Source organism: Ursus americanus, chromosome 9 (genome assembly GCF_024610735.1).
Source record: "Ursus americanus isolate L20-20 chromosome 9, mUrsAme1.1.p, whole genome shotgun sequence".
NCBI classification, from domain to species: Eukaryota; Metazoa; Chordata; class Mammalia; order Carnivora; family Ursidae; genus Ursus; species Ursus americanus.
The window spans coordinates 69,699,976-69,719,699 of record NC_142135.1 but is presented as its reverse complement, the minus strand read 5'-3'; the positions used below and the strand labels follow the sequence as shown (position 1 = coordinate 69,719,699).

The 19,724-nt window shown below is 38.7% G+C and overlaps 1 protein-coding gene across 1 annotated transcript in view; it reads right to left on the bottom strand.

Annotated features, from left to right (window-relative positions):
* Window positions 1–19,724, bottom strand: part of TOX (thymocyte selection associated high mobility group box) — a 293,528-nt gene that overhangs the window by 28,019 nt on the left and 245,785 nt on the right. Inside the window, exons 4-5 of the mRNA XM_045789048.2 lie at window positions 18,969–19,250; window positions 5,523–5,753 (exon numbers count right to left, since the gene is read on the bottom strand). Coding sequence (XP_045645004.1) covers window positions 5,523–5,753; window positions 18,969–19,250 — 513 coding nt within the window. The remainder of the gene's footprint in view (window positions 1–5,522; window positions 5,754–18,968; window positions 19,251–19,724) is intronic.

Here is a 19,724-nt window from a genome sequence, read left to right as displayed (position 1 = left end):
TAAGAATGATTCATAAGGGAGGTTTTGTGTTCCTGGAGGATTTTTATCGCTTCTTTCAGCTTCCTTTTCATTTTTCTTCTTTGAGAGATTCTTCACAGAAACCAAAGTACATACAGTTGCTCACTCACCATGGATTCTGAAAATAAAGATCAGCCCTTCTGCAGTGGCTTCTCATTCCCGCCTATCCTCCACCCTGAGGAAGCATGTGATATAAACACACAGCAGCTCTATTAGTCACGTTCCCTCTGGCTGTCAAGAAAACATTCAATTGTAATCTCACTAATAGCTGTTTTTCCTTAAATATTGTAATTTTCGGAGCCCCTAATAAATCATCAATAATTTTGTCCATTTGCCCCGGTTTGTGTTTATATTTGTAGCTGTTCATAATTGTGGGCTATTATGACAACAGGATTTTTGAACAATCGCGGCACGTGAAATCCTAGCTTCCTCCCAAACCAGCTGCCTACACAATGCCAATGACATCACGTGCGGCTCTTGTAACACGCCTCCATTTTGAAGTTTAATGGTCTGCCTCTAATCTGCTCCAGCAACCTTCCTTTAAAAATATGTAGCAGGATGTGCGCTTCCAAATTTGAATATTAAATGAGGGCAAAATACAATTAATTTAAGTTCGAAACAGAGATACTATATTATGTTGGCACAATGAGTCAACATTAAGGGGAAGAACAGGTGGTAATACACCATCATAACACTTTGGGATATTCTGCTGAAATTCTCTTGATGCCCAAATGTGCATTCCAGGCAGGCGTGTTCGCTTTGCTGGCAATTCTCGCAAACTGTGGGAGAAACGCTGCCACAGAGCAGCAGGGCTGCGGCCCCTCTGATGCACTACGCTCCCTCTTGCAAGCACAGTGTCTGATTTCATTCATTTGACCCTCTCTCTGCTTGTCCCCCGGATGGGCCTGCAACCTCTCTGCATGTAAGGGACCATACTTTTTCGCATACTCTTCAGCCTCACTGTCTTTGGTAAGCAAGATCATCTTGTAAGAGGGAAGGATGAGCTAGGCTGAAGCCCTGCTAAGTCAAAGGAGCATAAAGCATGGGGACAAGCCGTGTTAGAGTGACTTGCCCTGCTCCCAATACCTCGCTTTGGTAATGGCGCTCCATTTTTAAAATATTAACTTTTTTTTTAATAAGAGAAAAAGACGGTTATGCTTATTAAGGTATTTTCCCAAACAATCTTGGCATAACTTTTTAACACCTGGATTCTGATCACGAAATGGCTTTGTAATATCCAATGAGTTATACAGGCCAACTGTTAGAGAATTTCATCCTTCATTTGTAAAACAAATTCGTCCCCCAAACCCCAACTATTTCTGTTAAGAGGGAACCTGAAGGTAGACTCATTACAAGTTACTTACTAAATTGGAAATAAAATGCACAAGAGAAAGAAAAACGTTTGTCATCACACGTATAGAATTAGAAATCCTTAAATGTTACATCATAACTAGGGTCCTATCTGCATTAGAAAGTCTCGGCCCCAGTTGGAAAGGCAGTGTGGGAGAATGGGAGTGATTTTCCTATTTAACATGACAGTTGAGCATAGTGAATCTCATATTCTTTGGGTCTGTAAATACTTTATATGGTCACACAAAAAGAATATGGAATATTATCGTAATGTTTCCCCTCTTGCTATAATAAAAATAAACGGCCTTATTATAATAGAATTAGTGGGAACAACCTGCAGCTTTATATTTGCTGCCTTGAGGGACTACCTGATTTTCATCATATGAATATTATTCTTATCCACCACACGGGTGTAGACACTGACTTTCAACGTCGATTACGTGAAGGACCAATCCTGGGCTAAGGAAGGCCTTTGTACACCTTCCCTTTTTAAACCACTGGTCTTAGAACCACATGAGTTCCTCTAGTGAATGTGGGAAATAATTAGGAAAGGGTAGGTATGTGGGGTCAGGGAGATAGAGAAGAGGAGTCAGATGAGTGATAGCACAGGCTACTGATGTTTTGTAGAATAAAACTGTCAGAAAAGTAGAAGCTAAAGGAGCACATATGAGCCTTGGAACAACACTCACAGCTTAGTTGATGAATCTTGGGTAGAAGGGAGGGATGAACCTTCAGAAGGGAATCGTGTCTGTCCTCTGATGAATGAGACTTGCTGCACATAACCCCCAGGGAGAGAAATCTGAATGTTTCCTCTGGGAAATTTTATCTCACCAAGCAAAAGAGTTTATCGTACTGAAGCCTGGTGCCTAACTAAGAACACACACAGGGGTGATCAAAGTAGAGAGGGGGGTATGTCCTGGTGTGTGGCATCAGGGGTGGAACCAGGAGGCATTATGGGTATGAAATCCGGAGCAGAGATAGGGTTGGGATTCCTGGTCCATACGCACTTAGTTTCTCATTCAGCAACACTCTACTGAGTGGAAGAGTGAAGGCACAGTAGAATCCCACCGTGAATGTCCAGCATCAACTGGGAGCCACACTTTAGCTTTGGGAGTGCGAGAGCAAATTGATCTGTGGTAGGATAGAAATTGGCTCTAAAATCCCAAAACAATTACATTAGGTTTTCAATAGAATCACAAAACACAACGTCAACGACCCTCTTCTAGTGAGATGGATATTTTAATTGAGTGCACAGAGAATGTTTTAGTGGTGTGTTTTCTGTCCTAGAAGATGGCTCTTGCAACATGGTGCTCCACATGGTAGGCCTGTGCTTTCCTATGAAACCATCTCTGGGCTGGCAATCTTGAAAGGGACATAAGAAAACGTGTACAGATTTCAGACTGTCAGAGGAAGATTTTGCTTACAGAAAAGAAGGCTTGGGGAGAACTGGAGTGGGGGGTTGGGTTCTATGTTCCTTACCAATGGGTTCTACCATTTCCACCATAATTGATTTCATGGAGCAATAAGTTCTAGTCACAGTAATTCCAAGTAGCAGCCAAGTAATCTTAGGCAAACCATTCAACAGAATGAAGGAGTCTGTTTCATTCTCTGCTAGATCTCCAGTGTCTAGAACAGTGCCTGCGGTCCATAGAAAATGCTCAACAGGGACTTCATCAAGATAAAATGTTTCTGCACAGCCAAGGAAACAGTCAAAAAAACTAAGAGGCAGCCCATGGAATGGGAGAAGATATTTGCAGATGACATTACAGATAAAAGACTAGTATCCAAGATCTACAAAGAACTTCTCAAACTCAATACACGAGAAACAAATAAACAAATCAAAAGATGGGCAGAAATATGAAGAGACACTTTTCCAATGAAGACATACAAATGGCTAACAGACACATGAAAAAATGTTCAAAATCATTAGTCATCAGGGAAATTCAAATCAAAACACCTTGAGATACCACCTTACACCAGTTAGAATGGCAAAAATTGACAAGGCAGGAAACAACAAATGTTGGAGAGAATGTGGAGAAAGGGGATCCCTCTTACACTCTTGGTGGGAATGCAAGTTGGTACAACCACTTTGGAAAACAGTGTGGAGGTCCCTTAAAGAGTTAAGAATTGAGCTACCCTATGATCCAGCAATTGCACTGCTGGGTATTTACCCCAAAGATACAGACATAGGGAAGACAAGGGCCATATGCACCCCAATGTTCATAGTAGCATTGTCCACAATAGCTAAATTGTGGAAGGAGCCAAGATGCCCTTCAACAGATAGCTGGATTAAGATGTTGTTCATATATACAACAGAATATTACTCAGCCATCAGAAAGAACGATTACACAACATTTGCAGCAACATGGATGGGACTGGAGGAGATTATGCTAAGTGAAATAAGTCAAGCAGAGAAAGACAATTATCATATGGTTTCACTCATTTATGGAACATAAGAAATAGGAAGATCGGTAGGAGAAAGAAGGGAAGAATGAAGGGGGGGTAAACAGAAGGGGGAATGAAGCATGAGAGACTATGGACTCTGGGAAACAAACTGAAGGCTTCAGAGGGGAGGGGGGGTGGGGGATTGGGATAGGCCGGTAATGGGTATTAAGGAGGGCACATATTGCATGGTGCACTGGGTGTTATACACAAATAATGAATCATGGAACATTGCATCAAAAACTGGGGATGTACTGTATGGTGACTAATATAACAAAATAAAAATTATATATATAAAAAAGAAAATGCTCAACACACTCTCGTTGAATGACTACATGAATGAAGTTAACTATCTGGCTCTATTTCATAATCTACAAAATTTCGGTAGAAGTACCTATGAGTACAGCAGACCAAATGAGAGAAATCATGTGAAAGTGTTCTTTTTTTTTTTTTTTTAAAGATTTATTTATTTGACGGAGAGAGAGACAGCCAGCAAGAGAGGGCACACAAGCAGGGGGAGTGGGAGAGGAAGAAGCAGGCTCCCAGCGGAGGAGCCTGACGTGGGGCTCGATCCCAGGACACCAGGATCACGCCCTGAACCGAAGGCAGACACCCAAAGACTGAGCCACCCAGGTGCCCCATGTGAAAGTGTTCTTAAAAGAGTAAGAAACTGTATATATTTAGATGTTGATCGATATTCACCATATATAGGTCCTTCTAGATGTATATAGCTTTGAGACTTTCTGTGTCTTATGTACTTCCCTGGACCTGATGAGGAAAGGTAAAGGTCTCTATCAAGAATCAGCTCTGAGACTAATACCTCATTACTACCATTTGGTATTCTGCAACAACTACAGCTCCATCTATGTAATTGTTTCAATGACTATAACTTAATGATGATGCTCGTCTATTTGTTTTTTTCCTTTTTGACAATGAATTCTAGATGGTGACAATGGCAATGTAGTCCCTGGTTTAGGAACATGGGATCAATATTGCTTCTTTGTTGAGGTGGGCTACATCTATGTACTGACCCCTTGGCTCTCTCTTCATGATTCCCATCTTCCTCAAGACCTTCTGGGCTGCTTCTGCTGTGGCTGGGATGCCGAGTGCTCCAGTGGCCCCCCCTTAGCATGGTCCTCACATCATGGCAATCCACACCAGAAGAAAATAACCAGGCATCTGGTCCCATTTAACACAGCCTAGAAATATGGTATATGTGGGATTGAATAACATGCTCCAGTGGTCTTTAGGGAATGGCTAAGGGTAGAAACCCTTAAATCTGAGGTTCATTTAGCAAAGAGCAAAGAGGGTTTTGATGACCAAAGGGTAAATAGTAAGTGCTAAAGAGAGGTGTGGACAGTTTTCAAAATACTTTCAGTATTTTTTTTTTTTTTTTTTTAGTCTTTATGATCACATTGGCAACATTAAGGAATGACGTAATCCTGGCTGGGACATGTCAAAGTCGTTCCAAAAGTAACTACAGTATATAAACCTTGAAACAAAGGAAACTAACAGGCTATTTATGAAGGAGCAATAAAAGAGTCTAAAATTATGTGAAAGTCTCCTGAAGTCTGGTTCTGATGGGGCACATTCTCAGCCTTAATTCTGGCATCTGAAAAATTCACCCAAAGTCCTCCGAAGCCATTTTTTTTAGAGTGCATACACATTCTTAGGGCACGTTAATTCCCACTCCACTTTGCATTCTTTCTTACCTGTTTTTGCTCTTCTCCTAAACCATCCCACATTGAAGCCACAATTTTAGAGACTTCACCAAAGGTAGCATTTGGATTTTGGCCCTTAATGGCAGCCTGAGTATCGCGAAAGAACAACGCATAGGCAGACACAGGCTTCTGGGGCTCATTGGGATCCTTCTTCTTCTTCTTTTTGGGGGTTTTTGGCTTTTTCCCCATGTCAGAGGCAGGTCGCTTCTCTCCACCGTTGATCTGAAATAAACATCGAATTAGAATTACAGAGGAGCTGAGAAAATTTGGCAATGCTTCACATTGCTCCCCTTTGAAGCTTACATAGATAGACTCGCCCACACTCATCACGCAAATCCAGACATTCCTGGGGGGCACTTGGTTTTGTCGGTGTTGTTTTTCAGGCAAAACTAACTTCCTATTTCCTGTACTTTTCATAGTTATCCTTCTTCCAGCCTAATTTACATAGCTTTAAAATAGTATTATTGGTTCTTTTTATATTATTACACCGCTAAATATTATCTCTTGCCTGTCAACTTTTCTTTTTTCTCATTGGGGTTGCTGAATGACAAGTAGCATTGTAACTGTGACAGCAGCGGATTCCCCCTATTGTGTGAACAATCTAACTTGTTTTCTTCTGGGGAGTTTATCCTTTTCTTCCTAAGTACGATTTTAAATCCGCGGTGGGCGACACGTCCAATAATAAAGTTGAATAGCTTTCCATGTCGCATTTAAGGTCCATAGAATGCTATTGGGAAAATCAAGCAACGCTCATGGTTTAGTGACTGGCATAATCTAGGCAGATCAGTGCTGCCCAGTGGAACTTTCTGCCATGAGAGTAAAGTTCTCTAATCTGCATTATTCAAAATGGTAGCCACTTGCCACGTGTAACTAATGAGCACTCTAAATGTGGCTAGAATAAATAAGGAGCAAAATTTGAAGTTTTATTCATTTTAACTGCTTGAAATTTAAATACTTACAAGTGGCTAGTGGCCCTCATATTGGAAAGTGCGTCTCTGGAAACGAGGCTCCAGATTCTAGACATTTCTAGGACAGCTTTATACTCAGTTTAAAAATTGATTCTATTTTCTCCATTGTCCTCAAGTATGAATATTTGGATGCTTTTAATTGTTATTCTGGTGCAAGTGGGAAAAGACACACTGAATGTTTTGAAGACATTTGCATTTGAATATTACCTTTGATATTAACTAATTATATGTGATGTCACTTCACCAGTATAGAATGAGAGATTTTGGCTAGGATTTCTCTCTAGCTCTCCAATTCTATGAATCTACATGAGTAGCAAATAGTGCTGACTCTGTTGGGCTCTTCTCTTCGTGCTGCTCCCAACATAAATGCACAGGTGCACGATCTCCTGATGTTGCTGCCATCCTCACGTGAGGTACTACACCTTCACCTTCTGTTGCCGCTGCTTTTTTGCTCTCTGCAACCGTATGTACAAACAATATGTACTTCATCCAGACAAACTGCTAGACAGGGTAGTTTGTGTAAAGCAACTGCCAGCAATGGAGAGCCAGCTTGGTAGCCAGTGGCTAATGCCACCAGAGGATCTAGACTCCTGCTCTCCTTTACTATCCTTTAGCTGTGTCATCTTGGGCAAATGATACAATTTCTCTGGGTCTCCATTTTCTCGGCAGACCAGTTGCAGTGCCATTTTGTGTTTACTGAGATGGTCTATATTTATAGCTGTTTAAAACTTTAAAATGATATTCCAGTGTTAATTATGACAAGGTAGAAACTTAAAAACATCCACTGAGTGAATGGAAAGCAATGACCTTGATATTAATTTGTGAAGCCATGCAGTCATAGTTTAAAAAAATATGCTCCAAGTACCAAAGAGAGACAGAAAAAAAGTTACATGAATTCTTGGCCTTTGCTTTTAGTGAGAAAGATAATGAAAAGATTATCATTTTGAAACTGTCTACTGAAGGAGATCGAACACCACCCGTGGGGACAGGATGCTTTGAACCTGGCAAACTAAGGGAGATTAATCGTAGAAGATAACTTCCCCAGGATGGATCTCAGGGGTGATCCTGGGAAATTGTTGGTCCCCATGTAAATCTGTGAGAGGTCTAGCATGTTGGGACTGAGTTGATACTGGGCAAACTGGTGTTAGCTCTGAACTAACCAGTGGGCAAGTGTGATCTAGAACAGTGGCTCTCATATATGGCTGCCCATTAGAATCACCTGGACGGATGCTCAGGCTTTACACTAATTAAGCAGAATGCCTATGACTAGGAGACACTGGCATCAGACACACCCTCAACTCTAGGGTACTGACTGGTATTTAAACATTTGAGAGACAAAACAAACAGAAAAGTAAACTTTCTCTTTGCTCCTATAGACTATACATAGTCATATCTTTCTTTCTTTCCTCTCTTCACAACCAAACTCCTCCAAGTGGTTGCCTGTGCTGGCTGTAGGCAGTCTCTGCAACTCGCCTCAGTGTGCCTTCCCTGTCACTTTCCCATCACTTAGCTCTCGATTAATCCACAAGAGCCACTTTGCCAACCTCGATGGACTTTTCTGTCTTCCCCTTACTTGATTTGTCTCTGTGAATGCCCTCTCTTCCAAGGGCTCCCTCCCATAACAGTCTCTGGCTCTTATCCTACCTACCTGGCCTGTCTGTTTCCAGAATCATTTCTTGGCTCATCCTCCTCCACCCAGCCATTCAATTGTAGCCTTCCTAATGTCTTTTGCTGTAAACTGTCTTCTCTTGTGAGTTTGTACATAGGTAATCTGCTAAGTACGCAGGGTTTCTGTTATCTTTTGGGGGTGGATGACTGCCAAACTCATGTTTCCCCTGAATTTTGAACACATTGAAACAACTGCTATTTGACAACTGTATTTGCAAGTCTTATTAAAATATCTCAAACTCAGTTAAGTTCCTGTGATTCACTTATATTTCCTTGATAGCACATATCCGACTTGTAATTAATTATATAATAATTTATATGTTAGGTCTTTTCCCACCTGAGAGCATAAGCACTGTTAGGGCAGGTCCACGAGTGATTTTGCTCACTAGCACTTATCATGGTTCCTGACACATAGTAAGTGCTTAACATTTGTTATAATAGTAATAAAAATTATAACATAAAATCATAGCATAACTTGCATCAAAAGCATAAATGGTTTCTGTTACAGAAAATTAAACCACACTAATTTACTTGAGAACTTTAGGACAATACACAAATATGTGGTAAGACAGAAAACAGAAGTTTTCTAAAATTTTTAAAAAGTGTTTGACATGTTAACAATAATTTCTCTGGTTATAGACTGGATCTTTATGATTTTCTTTTTTGTATTTTTTATAAAATCCAAGTTTTATAAACATGACCATTCCTATATTTGTAATAATAAAATATTTATTAAAAAGAAGAGTAGAAAGGAATCAACAAAGCCCACAATGAATAACATTAAAAATCGAGGGAACATGATATTAGAGATCATACTGCATCAAGGATTGGAAATATTTAGAAATAGGGGACAAAGTGTAGGAAAATGAATGCTTCTCCATTTGGAATATTACCGGGACTAATTTTATTTTATGTTATTTCTGTTTTTAAACTTTTATTTTTATTATTAATTAATTAATTAATTAATTAATTGATTAATTTTTATTAGGGCCCGTTAGCCACCATATAGTACACCATTAGTTTTCGATGTAGTGTTCAATGATTCATTAGTTGCATACAATATGCAGTGCTAATCATAACACGGATTCGTTTTAAATTTCAATTAAGAAATTAGCAAGCTGACATATCAATCTTTCTTGGAAAATACTCAAATGCCAATCACAGAAGTAAGTATCCCATGATGCAATGTAAATGTACTTATTAAAAGATTTCCCCAAATTATGTAAATAATTTCCCGCCTCCGCCATCCAAAATAGTCTTTGAATCACTGATCTCCATGCTGCTTTCCTTTTTGAGTTGTTATGTGGACGGGAGGCTGCAGGTTTTAGACCTGCTGACTGTGTGATGCCGTGCTGTAACAGAAAGGAGAGCTGTCCTCTGATATCTGACAACCCGGCCCTACTTTCTATGGATGACCCAGGGAAGCTGGATAACCTGGGAGTGCTGGTAAGAAGTTCTATCAAGTGTATCAAAACCACAAGTTATCATGTGGAAGTAATGTATGACAACTCTGTTGGAAATTCTAAACAATTCTCGCCACCAATCCATTTTGTTGTCTGGAAGCTTTCCCTCTTTCCTGGCTTGTCCTGTAGGATGAACCAGATGTAGTCTTGCTCAACCTCCGTGTTTCATTTAGTAGAATCAAGCATTTCATGAGTTCTTCCTCCCATTTTCAAGGCTCGGGAGACATCATTTAGGCATTATGGAGTATAACTCGGGGGCTTCAACTACCTATCCGATTGAGCAGCTGAGAGGCCCTACACTGTGAAGGTGGCGTGTCTCCCCCAACAAGGCCAGTCTACCAGCCAGTCTCATAGCATTTCACCTGCTTTGTCTTCACTAGGCCTCAAAGCAATGGCATATCAATACACCTTCCTTTTAAAGACTCATGCCAATCTCCGTTATCTGCCGCTCCAGAGGACGGAGCTAAAGGGTACACACAAAATATTCATGTCTCCAGATTCACTACCTTTCCCTCAGTAATTAAAGGAGATCACTACAGCTATGTTCTTGGATCATGCTATTCTGGACACTTATAGAATTGTCCCTATGGAACCGCGCTGTGATTTAAACTACTGCCCTGACTTTCACCGCAGCCGACAGAGAGGAAAGAGCAAAACCAAAAACGATGTATGAAAGATCTCTATTTAAAAAAAAAAAAAAAGTGCTTTGAAGGGAATCATTTATTATATTGCTCTGTGTTCTTTGTATAAAGACTTATTGGGTATGCACATCATCTTTGCTTTTAGGCTGCAATATAGTGGAATGAAAAGTCCCTATTGTGGTTTGTTATCTAATGCATCCAAGTAGCTGGGCAGTGCTATGTGAAGTTCAAGGGTGTCTGCCACATGAACCTCCTGATGTGTGGGGGTCTTATTTTTTATTTTGCATTTTTCTTGTTTCTGAGGGTACAGAAATGAGCTGTTATTTTAGATTCCACGTAATGAACTTGGGATTTGTAAGGTCTGCTTTCTGGAGGTAGTTTCATCACATATTTGAAAAACACATGATCATTGCTCATATGCAAAGCCTCCTTAAAGAAAAAAATGTTGTTACAATTTGGATCCACTTACATGCCAGGAACAGATTGCATTTTGAAAGATACCTGGCTCTTCTGACCACCAACTCTTTGGGACGAACATGATGATGAATGTGATTGTGGTGGAAAAATTAGCTAAATGGATTTGTAATAGGTCCCTGAACTTAATTTTGAGGATTGTCTAGATCCTGAATTCCTGGGTAGATGGATGAAAGCTTATAATTCTACATCCTCATTTTCTAAGAGACCCTGACTTCTAGAGTCTAGAGCAGCACTGTCTTATAGAATTTTCTGGAAAGATGGAAATATTCTCTGTGCTGTCTGAAAGGGGAGCCACTAGCCACATGTGGCTATACAGCCGCAATTGATTAAGTGTGTTTTTTATTTATTTGATTTTAATTAGTTAAATTTAAACATACACAGTCACGCGTGCCCAGTGGCGACGATACTGGTCCGTACATCGCTGTGTACTGGGCATTGTTTAGAGTACAAGATTTCTGAAGTCACTAGGGTCTAAGCCTGGGAGTTCAATTGGATCCCTATATCACAGTCTTTAGAATAGAGAAGAAACCATCTAAGGCCAAAATAGAAACTCCCCATGATGACAAATGCCTTGAAAGTAAGGACTGGGTGCCATTCATCTTTCCTTTCTCCCAGCCTCAGGGTGGGGTCTCGCAGGCAACGGATCGCTGCACATGCGCACTGCTGTGTCCCACAGCACTGGGCAAAGGCACAGCGTTACGACACAAAGGACCTTTGACATACGTACATCTATCGAACCTATGAACATGGCTAGGCTGAGGCCCTGACGGTCATCCTGATCACTTACAGATTTATTTCACATTCAGTTAAAACACTAATGAATAAATAAAGACGTACACAAATGCATGAATAACTATTACTCTCACATCAGCTTTACACAGACACATGGGTCTCATGCAACTGACTTGGAGACATAGATTCGTTTCTTTCTTTTTTTTTTTTTTTTAATATTTTATTTATTTATTTGACAGAGATAGAGACAGCCAGCGAGAGAGGGAACACAAGCAGGGGGAGTGGGAGAGGAAGAAGCAGGCTCATAGCAGAGGAGCCTGATGTGGGGCTCGATCCCATAATGCCGGGATCACGCCCTGAGCAGAAGGCAGAAGCTCAACCGCGGTGCCACCCAGGCGCCCCCATAGATTCGTTTCTAAAATCCCTAGAGGTGTCCTTAGGCTTCTGGTAATCCACTCCTGTCATGTCGTATTGCTTAATTATAGTGATGTATTTAACTTATTTATCACAAGAAAACAATAATTTTTCACTTTAAAAAAGCGGTGGTAACGGTGTTGCTTAGATAATACTTCTTAAGAATACAGAGTACAGGAGTTAAGACTCTCAAGGAAAGAGAATCACTGATATTGAAATGTCCCTGGAGAAGTTAGAAACGTCTATAAGCATATTTAAAATAAACTGCCGCGGTCCCAAAGCTTTAATGGAGCTGGGAGAGCTGTTTAATGCACACTATCTTGCAGTAATCGCTGTAGTTTAAAATAGATTTTAATCAAGCACCATCTGCATAATAGGCTGAACAAACAACACAGAACTCCACTTATAACTCTTATCATATAAAGTAAATATTATAAAATCTTCGCCATAGAAACAGGGCATATCACAGAACTTTTTGTGATGGCACTGTTGCTGTAAGTGAAAAATTTTGCTACTTAAATTCATTCTCTCTTTCCTTTCTAAACTATGCCATCTAAAATCCCCTTATGAGAATAAATTCAAATAAGCATGGAAAGTAAGTCATCTAGTTACTGTGAAATCAGCAAGGCTGTAATACTTCTTTCATTTTGCAATCAGGTTTATTATTATCATTAATAATAACAGTACATTCAATGACTCAAAACATCAATTATAAAAAAACGTTTATGAAATGCCTTACTTTTGAAATGATTCACAAGCATGAATCTGTATCACAGTTTATAAAGAAAATTCATTTGTAAGGATCCCTGATTCTGCCAAACATAGCTGAGTATTGTTTTAGGATGAGTTTAGCAAAGATACTCATGACCTTATGTAAGGCTAAGAAATTTAAGCTACTATCCAGAAAAATTACTTAAAAGCGAGGGACAGAGTTGATTGTAATCATATATACCTATTAGTTATGTTTATCGATTTTGTTGAATTCACTTGGTCTTTTCCAAATTTGCCTGTCTAAGGCAATATGTTTACTTCTATTCTTTTGGATCGAGGGAGCGCACAAGAATGCTGGCATAGGGTCCTGTGCAATAAAATGCCAGGTGCTTATGTTTAACCTCACTTTATTTTATTCCATGAATTAATGAAGTGTGCTCAATTATCTAGGGCATGAATCATCTAAGAACATATGCACCTTAAAAATACTTTCTCCTAGTATAATTTAATTACTAAATGGATCTTAGAAACAACTATTTAGAATTGGGTACTAACTGGCTGTTTGACTGAATTTTGTTATTTTTCCCCAGAACCAGCTCGTTAGACCCAGCCTTAACCAATGGAATATCTTATATTTGATAAACGAGGAGTATGTATTTTTAATTGCTGGGGTCTAAGGAATTCTTTAAAAGTATCATACATATTCCATTATATCATGTGAAGTGTTGAACAACTGCATAATCAACACAGCTCAACGTGGAAAATCCCAGACTTTGCAGTCCCAATTCACTGTCCTAAGGCTAGATAATGTGACTTGACATTTGGTTCTAACATTGCTTGATTTCACTTAGTGTTTGTAGAAACCTGTCTGCTTATCATTTTTACTTTATTCAGGAATCTTCTTGCCTTCAGAACAGCGGTAAATAAAAAGCACTTTTCTAAAAGCTTATTTAATTGTTACTCTAGTGACTTATTCTATTTGCTTTGAGAAAAAAACAAAAACAAAACAACACCTCTTTCTGTCCAGCATGGCAAAGCACATGCATGGATGAACTAGCAGATTAGTAAGAAACTCTTAAAAGCAAAAAGTAAGCGAAAGCAGGAACTCAAAGGAGTAAGCAGAGTACTGAAGGCAGCTTTCATCTTGAAGATAGTTGCTGAGCCTGGTAAAATTGAGTCAAAGGCACAGTAAATAGAAGACAAAGCCCATGGCTGACCAAAAGCCGAGTGCTTAACAGGAGGGTTCCTATCAAAGTCAGGGCAGAAAAGAATTAGACTCACAGTGTCATGCTAGGATAAAACAACTTCCCCTGTGTGCACCCTTTCAGAACCTGCAAGGAAAATATTGAATGGGGAGTGGGAAATTATCTTTTGTGATAATTCACCAACAGAAATCAGCATTTGTTAAGTACGTATGAATACATACTACTTGGGTGACCTGAAAAACTCAAGCCAGGAGTGGTTCTAGATTGTAATGGCCCAAGATGCTTGGTAGAAGCAAATGTAAATCATCCTTAGAAGTTTCCCTTCCTTAGATTAGACCTCCCTTGGACCACATCTGATAGAATCCTCATAAAGTTGTAATGAGCATCAGCTCTTATGCTGAAAGCCAAAAAGCAAAATGAAACATGGCATCAAAACCAAGAGCCAGCAGCAACTACAGATGATAGAAACAGACCTCAAAAGACTTAATGTGTTGGAATTAACAAATTGTCAAAGGGACAAAAGGATGAGATATATGAAGAGCAAGCAACTCAAAAGGCAGCTCAAACGGATTTGAGAAAGAACCAAACAAAACTAGAAATATAAAATAATTGTAATGAAAGCCTCGTGAGATCAGCTTTAATTTCCAATAACATCTAGCTGAAAAGAGAATTATGAAGTGAGAAATTGACATAAATAAATTAATCAGAATATAATACAAAGGGGTAAGAACATATGAAAGAAAGCCTAGCATGTGTCTTATCAGAATTACAGAATGACAAAGGATCAAGGATGGGGTAGAGTCAATATCTGAAAAACATAAATGGCTGAAAATTTCCCGGGACTGATGTAGAATAGAAATATTAAATTCACAATAAATTTAAAGACCCACACACATCACAAGGAAACTGCAGGATACCAAAGGCAAGAGAAGATCTTAAAACTAGTCAGAGGATAAAGGCAGATTACTTTCAAAGAAAAGACAGTGAGGCAGTAGAATTCTCAAAAGCAATAATGAAAATCAAGATGTCATGGAATAATAGAATATCTCACTAGGATAGAAGACAATCAGTATCAGTCTGATTCCATACACAGTGAGAGTACTTTTTAAGGCAATCATGTCCCCAATAAATCCTCATGAAAGAAAATTTTAAAGGCTTAGGGGAAAACGATCTCAGATAAAAGAAAATCTAAAGAAAAAAAGGCTGTAAAAATAGTCAAAATCATGGGGTTTATTAAATTACATAATTTAATTAAATTATGATTAAGACAACAGCATAATTACTCCAGTACAAATTGGAAGGCAGGTGTTGGGAGTTAAATAATGTAAAAAGATTAAAGATATCAATCAGTGTTAGAATTTTATGCATTTGTGCATCAGAGGTAGCTACTAAATGAAGAGAAAGGATAAAATTTCCAATCTTAACATGAAAAATTATGGAATGAGAAAAACAAGAACAATCTTAAAGAGGGTAAAAAAAAAAAGAAAAAGAAACACAGAATGTGGGACAAATAAAAAGCAACATATTTAAATGGAGAAATATACCCCAATATTTTAGTAATTAAATGAATATAAATAAAGTCTGTTTCATTTAAAAGTAAAGATTGTCTAACTATATGCCATTTACAAAGGACCTATATAAAATTTAAGGATACTTGAAGCAGAAAAGTTGAAAGTAAAAAGATGGAAAAAATGTACTGTGACTCTTAGCCCATAATTTCCTGAAAGGGAACACTATGCTAAAAATACACTTCTAATGCCAGATACTCTGAGTGTCTTACAGTGTCTGTTGTATTACAAGCCCTGGATTACAGGCTTAGAACCACAAGCTACCCAAGTTTATATTTCTTTGATGTTTTACTGTATGTCTAGTTTATGACTTTGGGCTGTCAACACAGCTCCATAGCAATCAGAACCATGGGTAGTGTTTATAAGGTGATAATTTATTTGACTGATGTATTTACACTGTTTCTCTCTGTCAAAACAAACATTTCTTTTAATTGTTCAATTAGATAAACTGGATTTAATATGTAATTGCTTACAAGAGCTCAAAGTGTGAAGAGGGAAGTTTTAAAAGCTTTTTTTTTTTTTTCTGGTATGAGACTAAATACTTTTTTAGTTCTCTTGTTAGAGATGATTTAAGCGATCTTTTTGACTTAATGCTCTTTCACATTTAACTGGAGCTGTGGCAGTACAACATTCCACATAAATCCTGCTCACAGATAAGGGGAAAAGCTCCAGTTCAATCTCTTACTGTGATGAAGAATGCTTGAACATTTTCATCAGTTTTTTTTTTTTTTAGCCATTTAATAAATACAAGTTGAATAAATGGGCAGGAAGATTTTGGATTGGAGAGAAGGTGAAGAACAGTGTGCCGAGCTGGAGTGGGAAGATAGATTTTCTTGAGATGGAAAATACACTTTCACTAAATATGAACTTGAGAATATCTGTATAGCGAGCCATTCTAATGAGGGCATCTTGAGAAATCCATCCCTAAGCCTTCACACATGGCCAATTCAAGAATATAACACTACAGAATATAAGTTCTACTATACAGTGCTTGTACAATCATTAATGATGACCTATTAATTATTTTACAATGTGGGTGTTGAGTGATTGGATAGGATATCTACCAGCAAAATTTCACACCAGCCTGGAACCTCCTAACATACAAATTCATGCTTCAGCAAAATTACAAGATATGGACCTTATGGGGCAATAGGAGATGGCAGAATCTGTGAATGTTAATTATGTGAATTTCTGGTTTCTACTCAGTCTTCTCGTCATATAAGTTGAAGAGTGTGGAAAATGCTATTGCAAGTAAGATAATCCTGCATAGAATTTACTGTCAGAAGATGCTGATTTTGCATTAATTTCCTGAAATGTCAGCAATGAATACTGATAAAGATATAATCCAGATGCACAAATTGATTTTTACTATAGGCAGAACATGAAGTTTTTCCCTTGCAATAGAGTACGTATCACTTATGTTTAGGAACTTAACCTGAATTATCCATGCATAACCCAATATCAAAATCACTGGCCACAAACAAATTCTTGGTGTTCACATTTAGGTCCAGGTAGTCATTGACTGTTAGATTCCATTAGAATAATACACATTTTCTTAAGAAAATTATCTTGCCCTCTAAATGATCAGCTGAAGGTCAAGCCGTCATTAGCCCAGTAAATTATTTACATAACATCAATTAGTCTCCTGCCTTTTTACCTCACTTCATGAGAGACTGGTTCACTGACCAACAGGGAAAAGCTTGTTAAGGTGGAAAGGACCAGCATGGTCGATGATGTTTAGTTACACAGCTATTCTAAAATGCACCCAGGATTTGTTCTAATCAGGGGTGGTTAAGATAGCAGATAAAGAAATGACTGTCATGAAGGAAGAAGTTTATATTATTTTTTGTATTATTATAATTATTATATATTATATTATTTATATACCTAGAACTGGAAGGCACAGCAGCATTCAGGATGGTTTAAGAGGCAGACACAAAGAGAGGGCAGAGCTTGAGAGCACACCGCAGAGCCTTTATCAGGTTTTTTGTGGGGAGAAACGGGTGAGGCGGAGTAGGGATGCGGAATAAGTTAAGGATTGGCTAGAGTTTAGACAATTTCAGTGGGCTATGGGCTACAGAGGTGGATCCTGGTTGTCTGGTACTGGGTCCTGGGGTGATTTAGGGCAGTGAGAATATATTGGCTTGCTGTGAGTTTGATAAAGAGATGACAGGGTATGGGCTCTGGACGCGTAGGTTTGTTTATCAAAAGTGTGCTCACAGGGGAGTCATATTCTATCTCTCAGAATTAGCTAACCCTGGGAGGAGGAGTTTGTTTTAGGATCAAGGCCCCAAATGCCAGAGCATTGAGAATACTGAAAATAATAAAATAGAGTCACTGCAGCAGCCTTGTCTTTGTCATCAGACTCAAGAAATCTGAGTCACTATTTATCTGTATCTTTAAAAAAACAGTGGCGCTATTGGAAAGTTAACCATGTAGGTCAGATTCCCACTGGGTTGCTTTCTGTAACATGTTGACAGAGTAAATTTCCCCAAAACAAAATTCTTGCAAAAGTCAAAAGAAAAGAAAGGGCTGACACAGTGACAAGTCATTAGTAAGATTAAACGAACAAAGGGGACGAATAGGAAATGCGTACTCAGTTGTGAGTGTTTCTTATGGTAAATGGGCGCTAGGGTCCTTTTTCACTGGGACAAATTTGGAAGATGCTGACAACTGAGGCAACGAAAAGATTATTTTGGAGTTTTTGAGTGAAAATGCACTTGGTTTTGGTGCAGTCATTTACAATAGCTGCCTGGGATATTTTAAAGAACTAAAACCTTCTATAGCTAATTTTCCAATCTAAGGACACTTAAAGTCCATCTTCCTATACAGATAACTTCATGTGACACAGAGAGACAGACAGACAGCCATGTTGGCAAGAGGTTAACAGAAAGTAAGCAAGGAAACACCGAGGGTTTGCTTATGGAAGGGGTCATAGAATATCCCTGGTCCTCACCTTCCTCATGCTCAGTATGAAATGGTTGGGTCAGATAATCTCAAAGATTTCATCTCATCACACACACACACACACACACACAACCACCACTGTATCCCTGAGAGGTTGTCTTTTTAAAATAAAATTGTTAAATTGAAATAGATTTTTTTTGAATGAGTGGTGAAGTAAGCTTAATTTTGGATGTGGAGTCCTACAAGATTGATTCTCCTGGGAGGAGTAGTTTTTTGTTTTTTTTTTTTTTTTTTTTTTTTTAGGATCAAGGCCCCAAATGCCCAAGCATAAGAATACTGAAAATAATATAGTCACTGCAGCAGCCTTGTCTTTGTCATCAGGCGCAAGAAAACTGAGTCACTATGCGGACCCTATATTTTGTGGGTGACACCTACTTTCATGCTTAATACATCTATACTTAACGGATTTACTAGGGACTTAAAAATGGAATTGGAAAAGCAAGTGATTTAATCTATTCAGTTTGTAACCTCACACTTCATTAAAAAAGTATGTCCCCCACCAATGTTTCTCATTTGGATGATATAAACTTGCACCTCCCGCTGGTCAAGGAAGGTGCTAAGACTTCTCCTCTCAGGCAACAAGCATAGGATTCCTATAGGTCCTAAAAACAACCGTGTCATACCTTAGCGGTGTCATCACCTTCATCTTCATGCACTGAACTCGATGGGGAAGGAGTTGCAGACTTGCTTCCGGGTGGAGACGGCGAGTTGTGGGGGACACTGCTTCCTCCCATATTCAAGCCAAGCTGAGCGCTTAGCTGGGACTGGTTGATGGTGGTCAGCTGGCTGTGCTGCAGCATTCCTGGCTGCTGCCTGATGTCTGCAGGCTGACCCCTTGGTCTCATGGCTGCCATATGGGGGTGGGAGCCATATTGAGTTCCTTCCGGATTCCGTATATCTTGCATCTACCAAAAACAAAGATAGGAATAGCTTTTCACAAACAGATTTCTGGAAAAACAATTTTTTTAATTTCTTGGACTTTGAAAATTCTGTAGCATGTCCTGCTGAACTATACCTATTTTTACCTCAACCCCCAAACTCTCCCTAGAATAGAATAACCCTAAGGGTATGTATCACTCTAAAGGCACAGTTACTAAATGAACAGAATATGAGAATTCATTCAACATTACATTTCATTACTCAAGACAAGACTAATTATATTTACAGTTTTTCTTTATGAATGGAATGTAAACATGTATCATTATTAGGTATTTATGACATAAGTTTCAAAACACTGACGCTTATTAGAATGTCAAAATTATATAATTATTAGTGATTACAGCATTATAGCAATTCACAAAACCCTGTTTCTTTTATTCTGATCACTTAAGAAAGATTTTGTGAGTTAAATGTACTATGATTCTTAGTTTAATTCTATG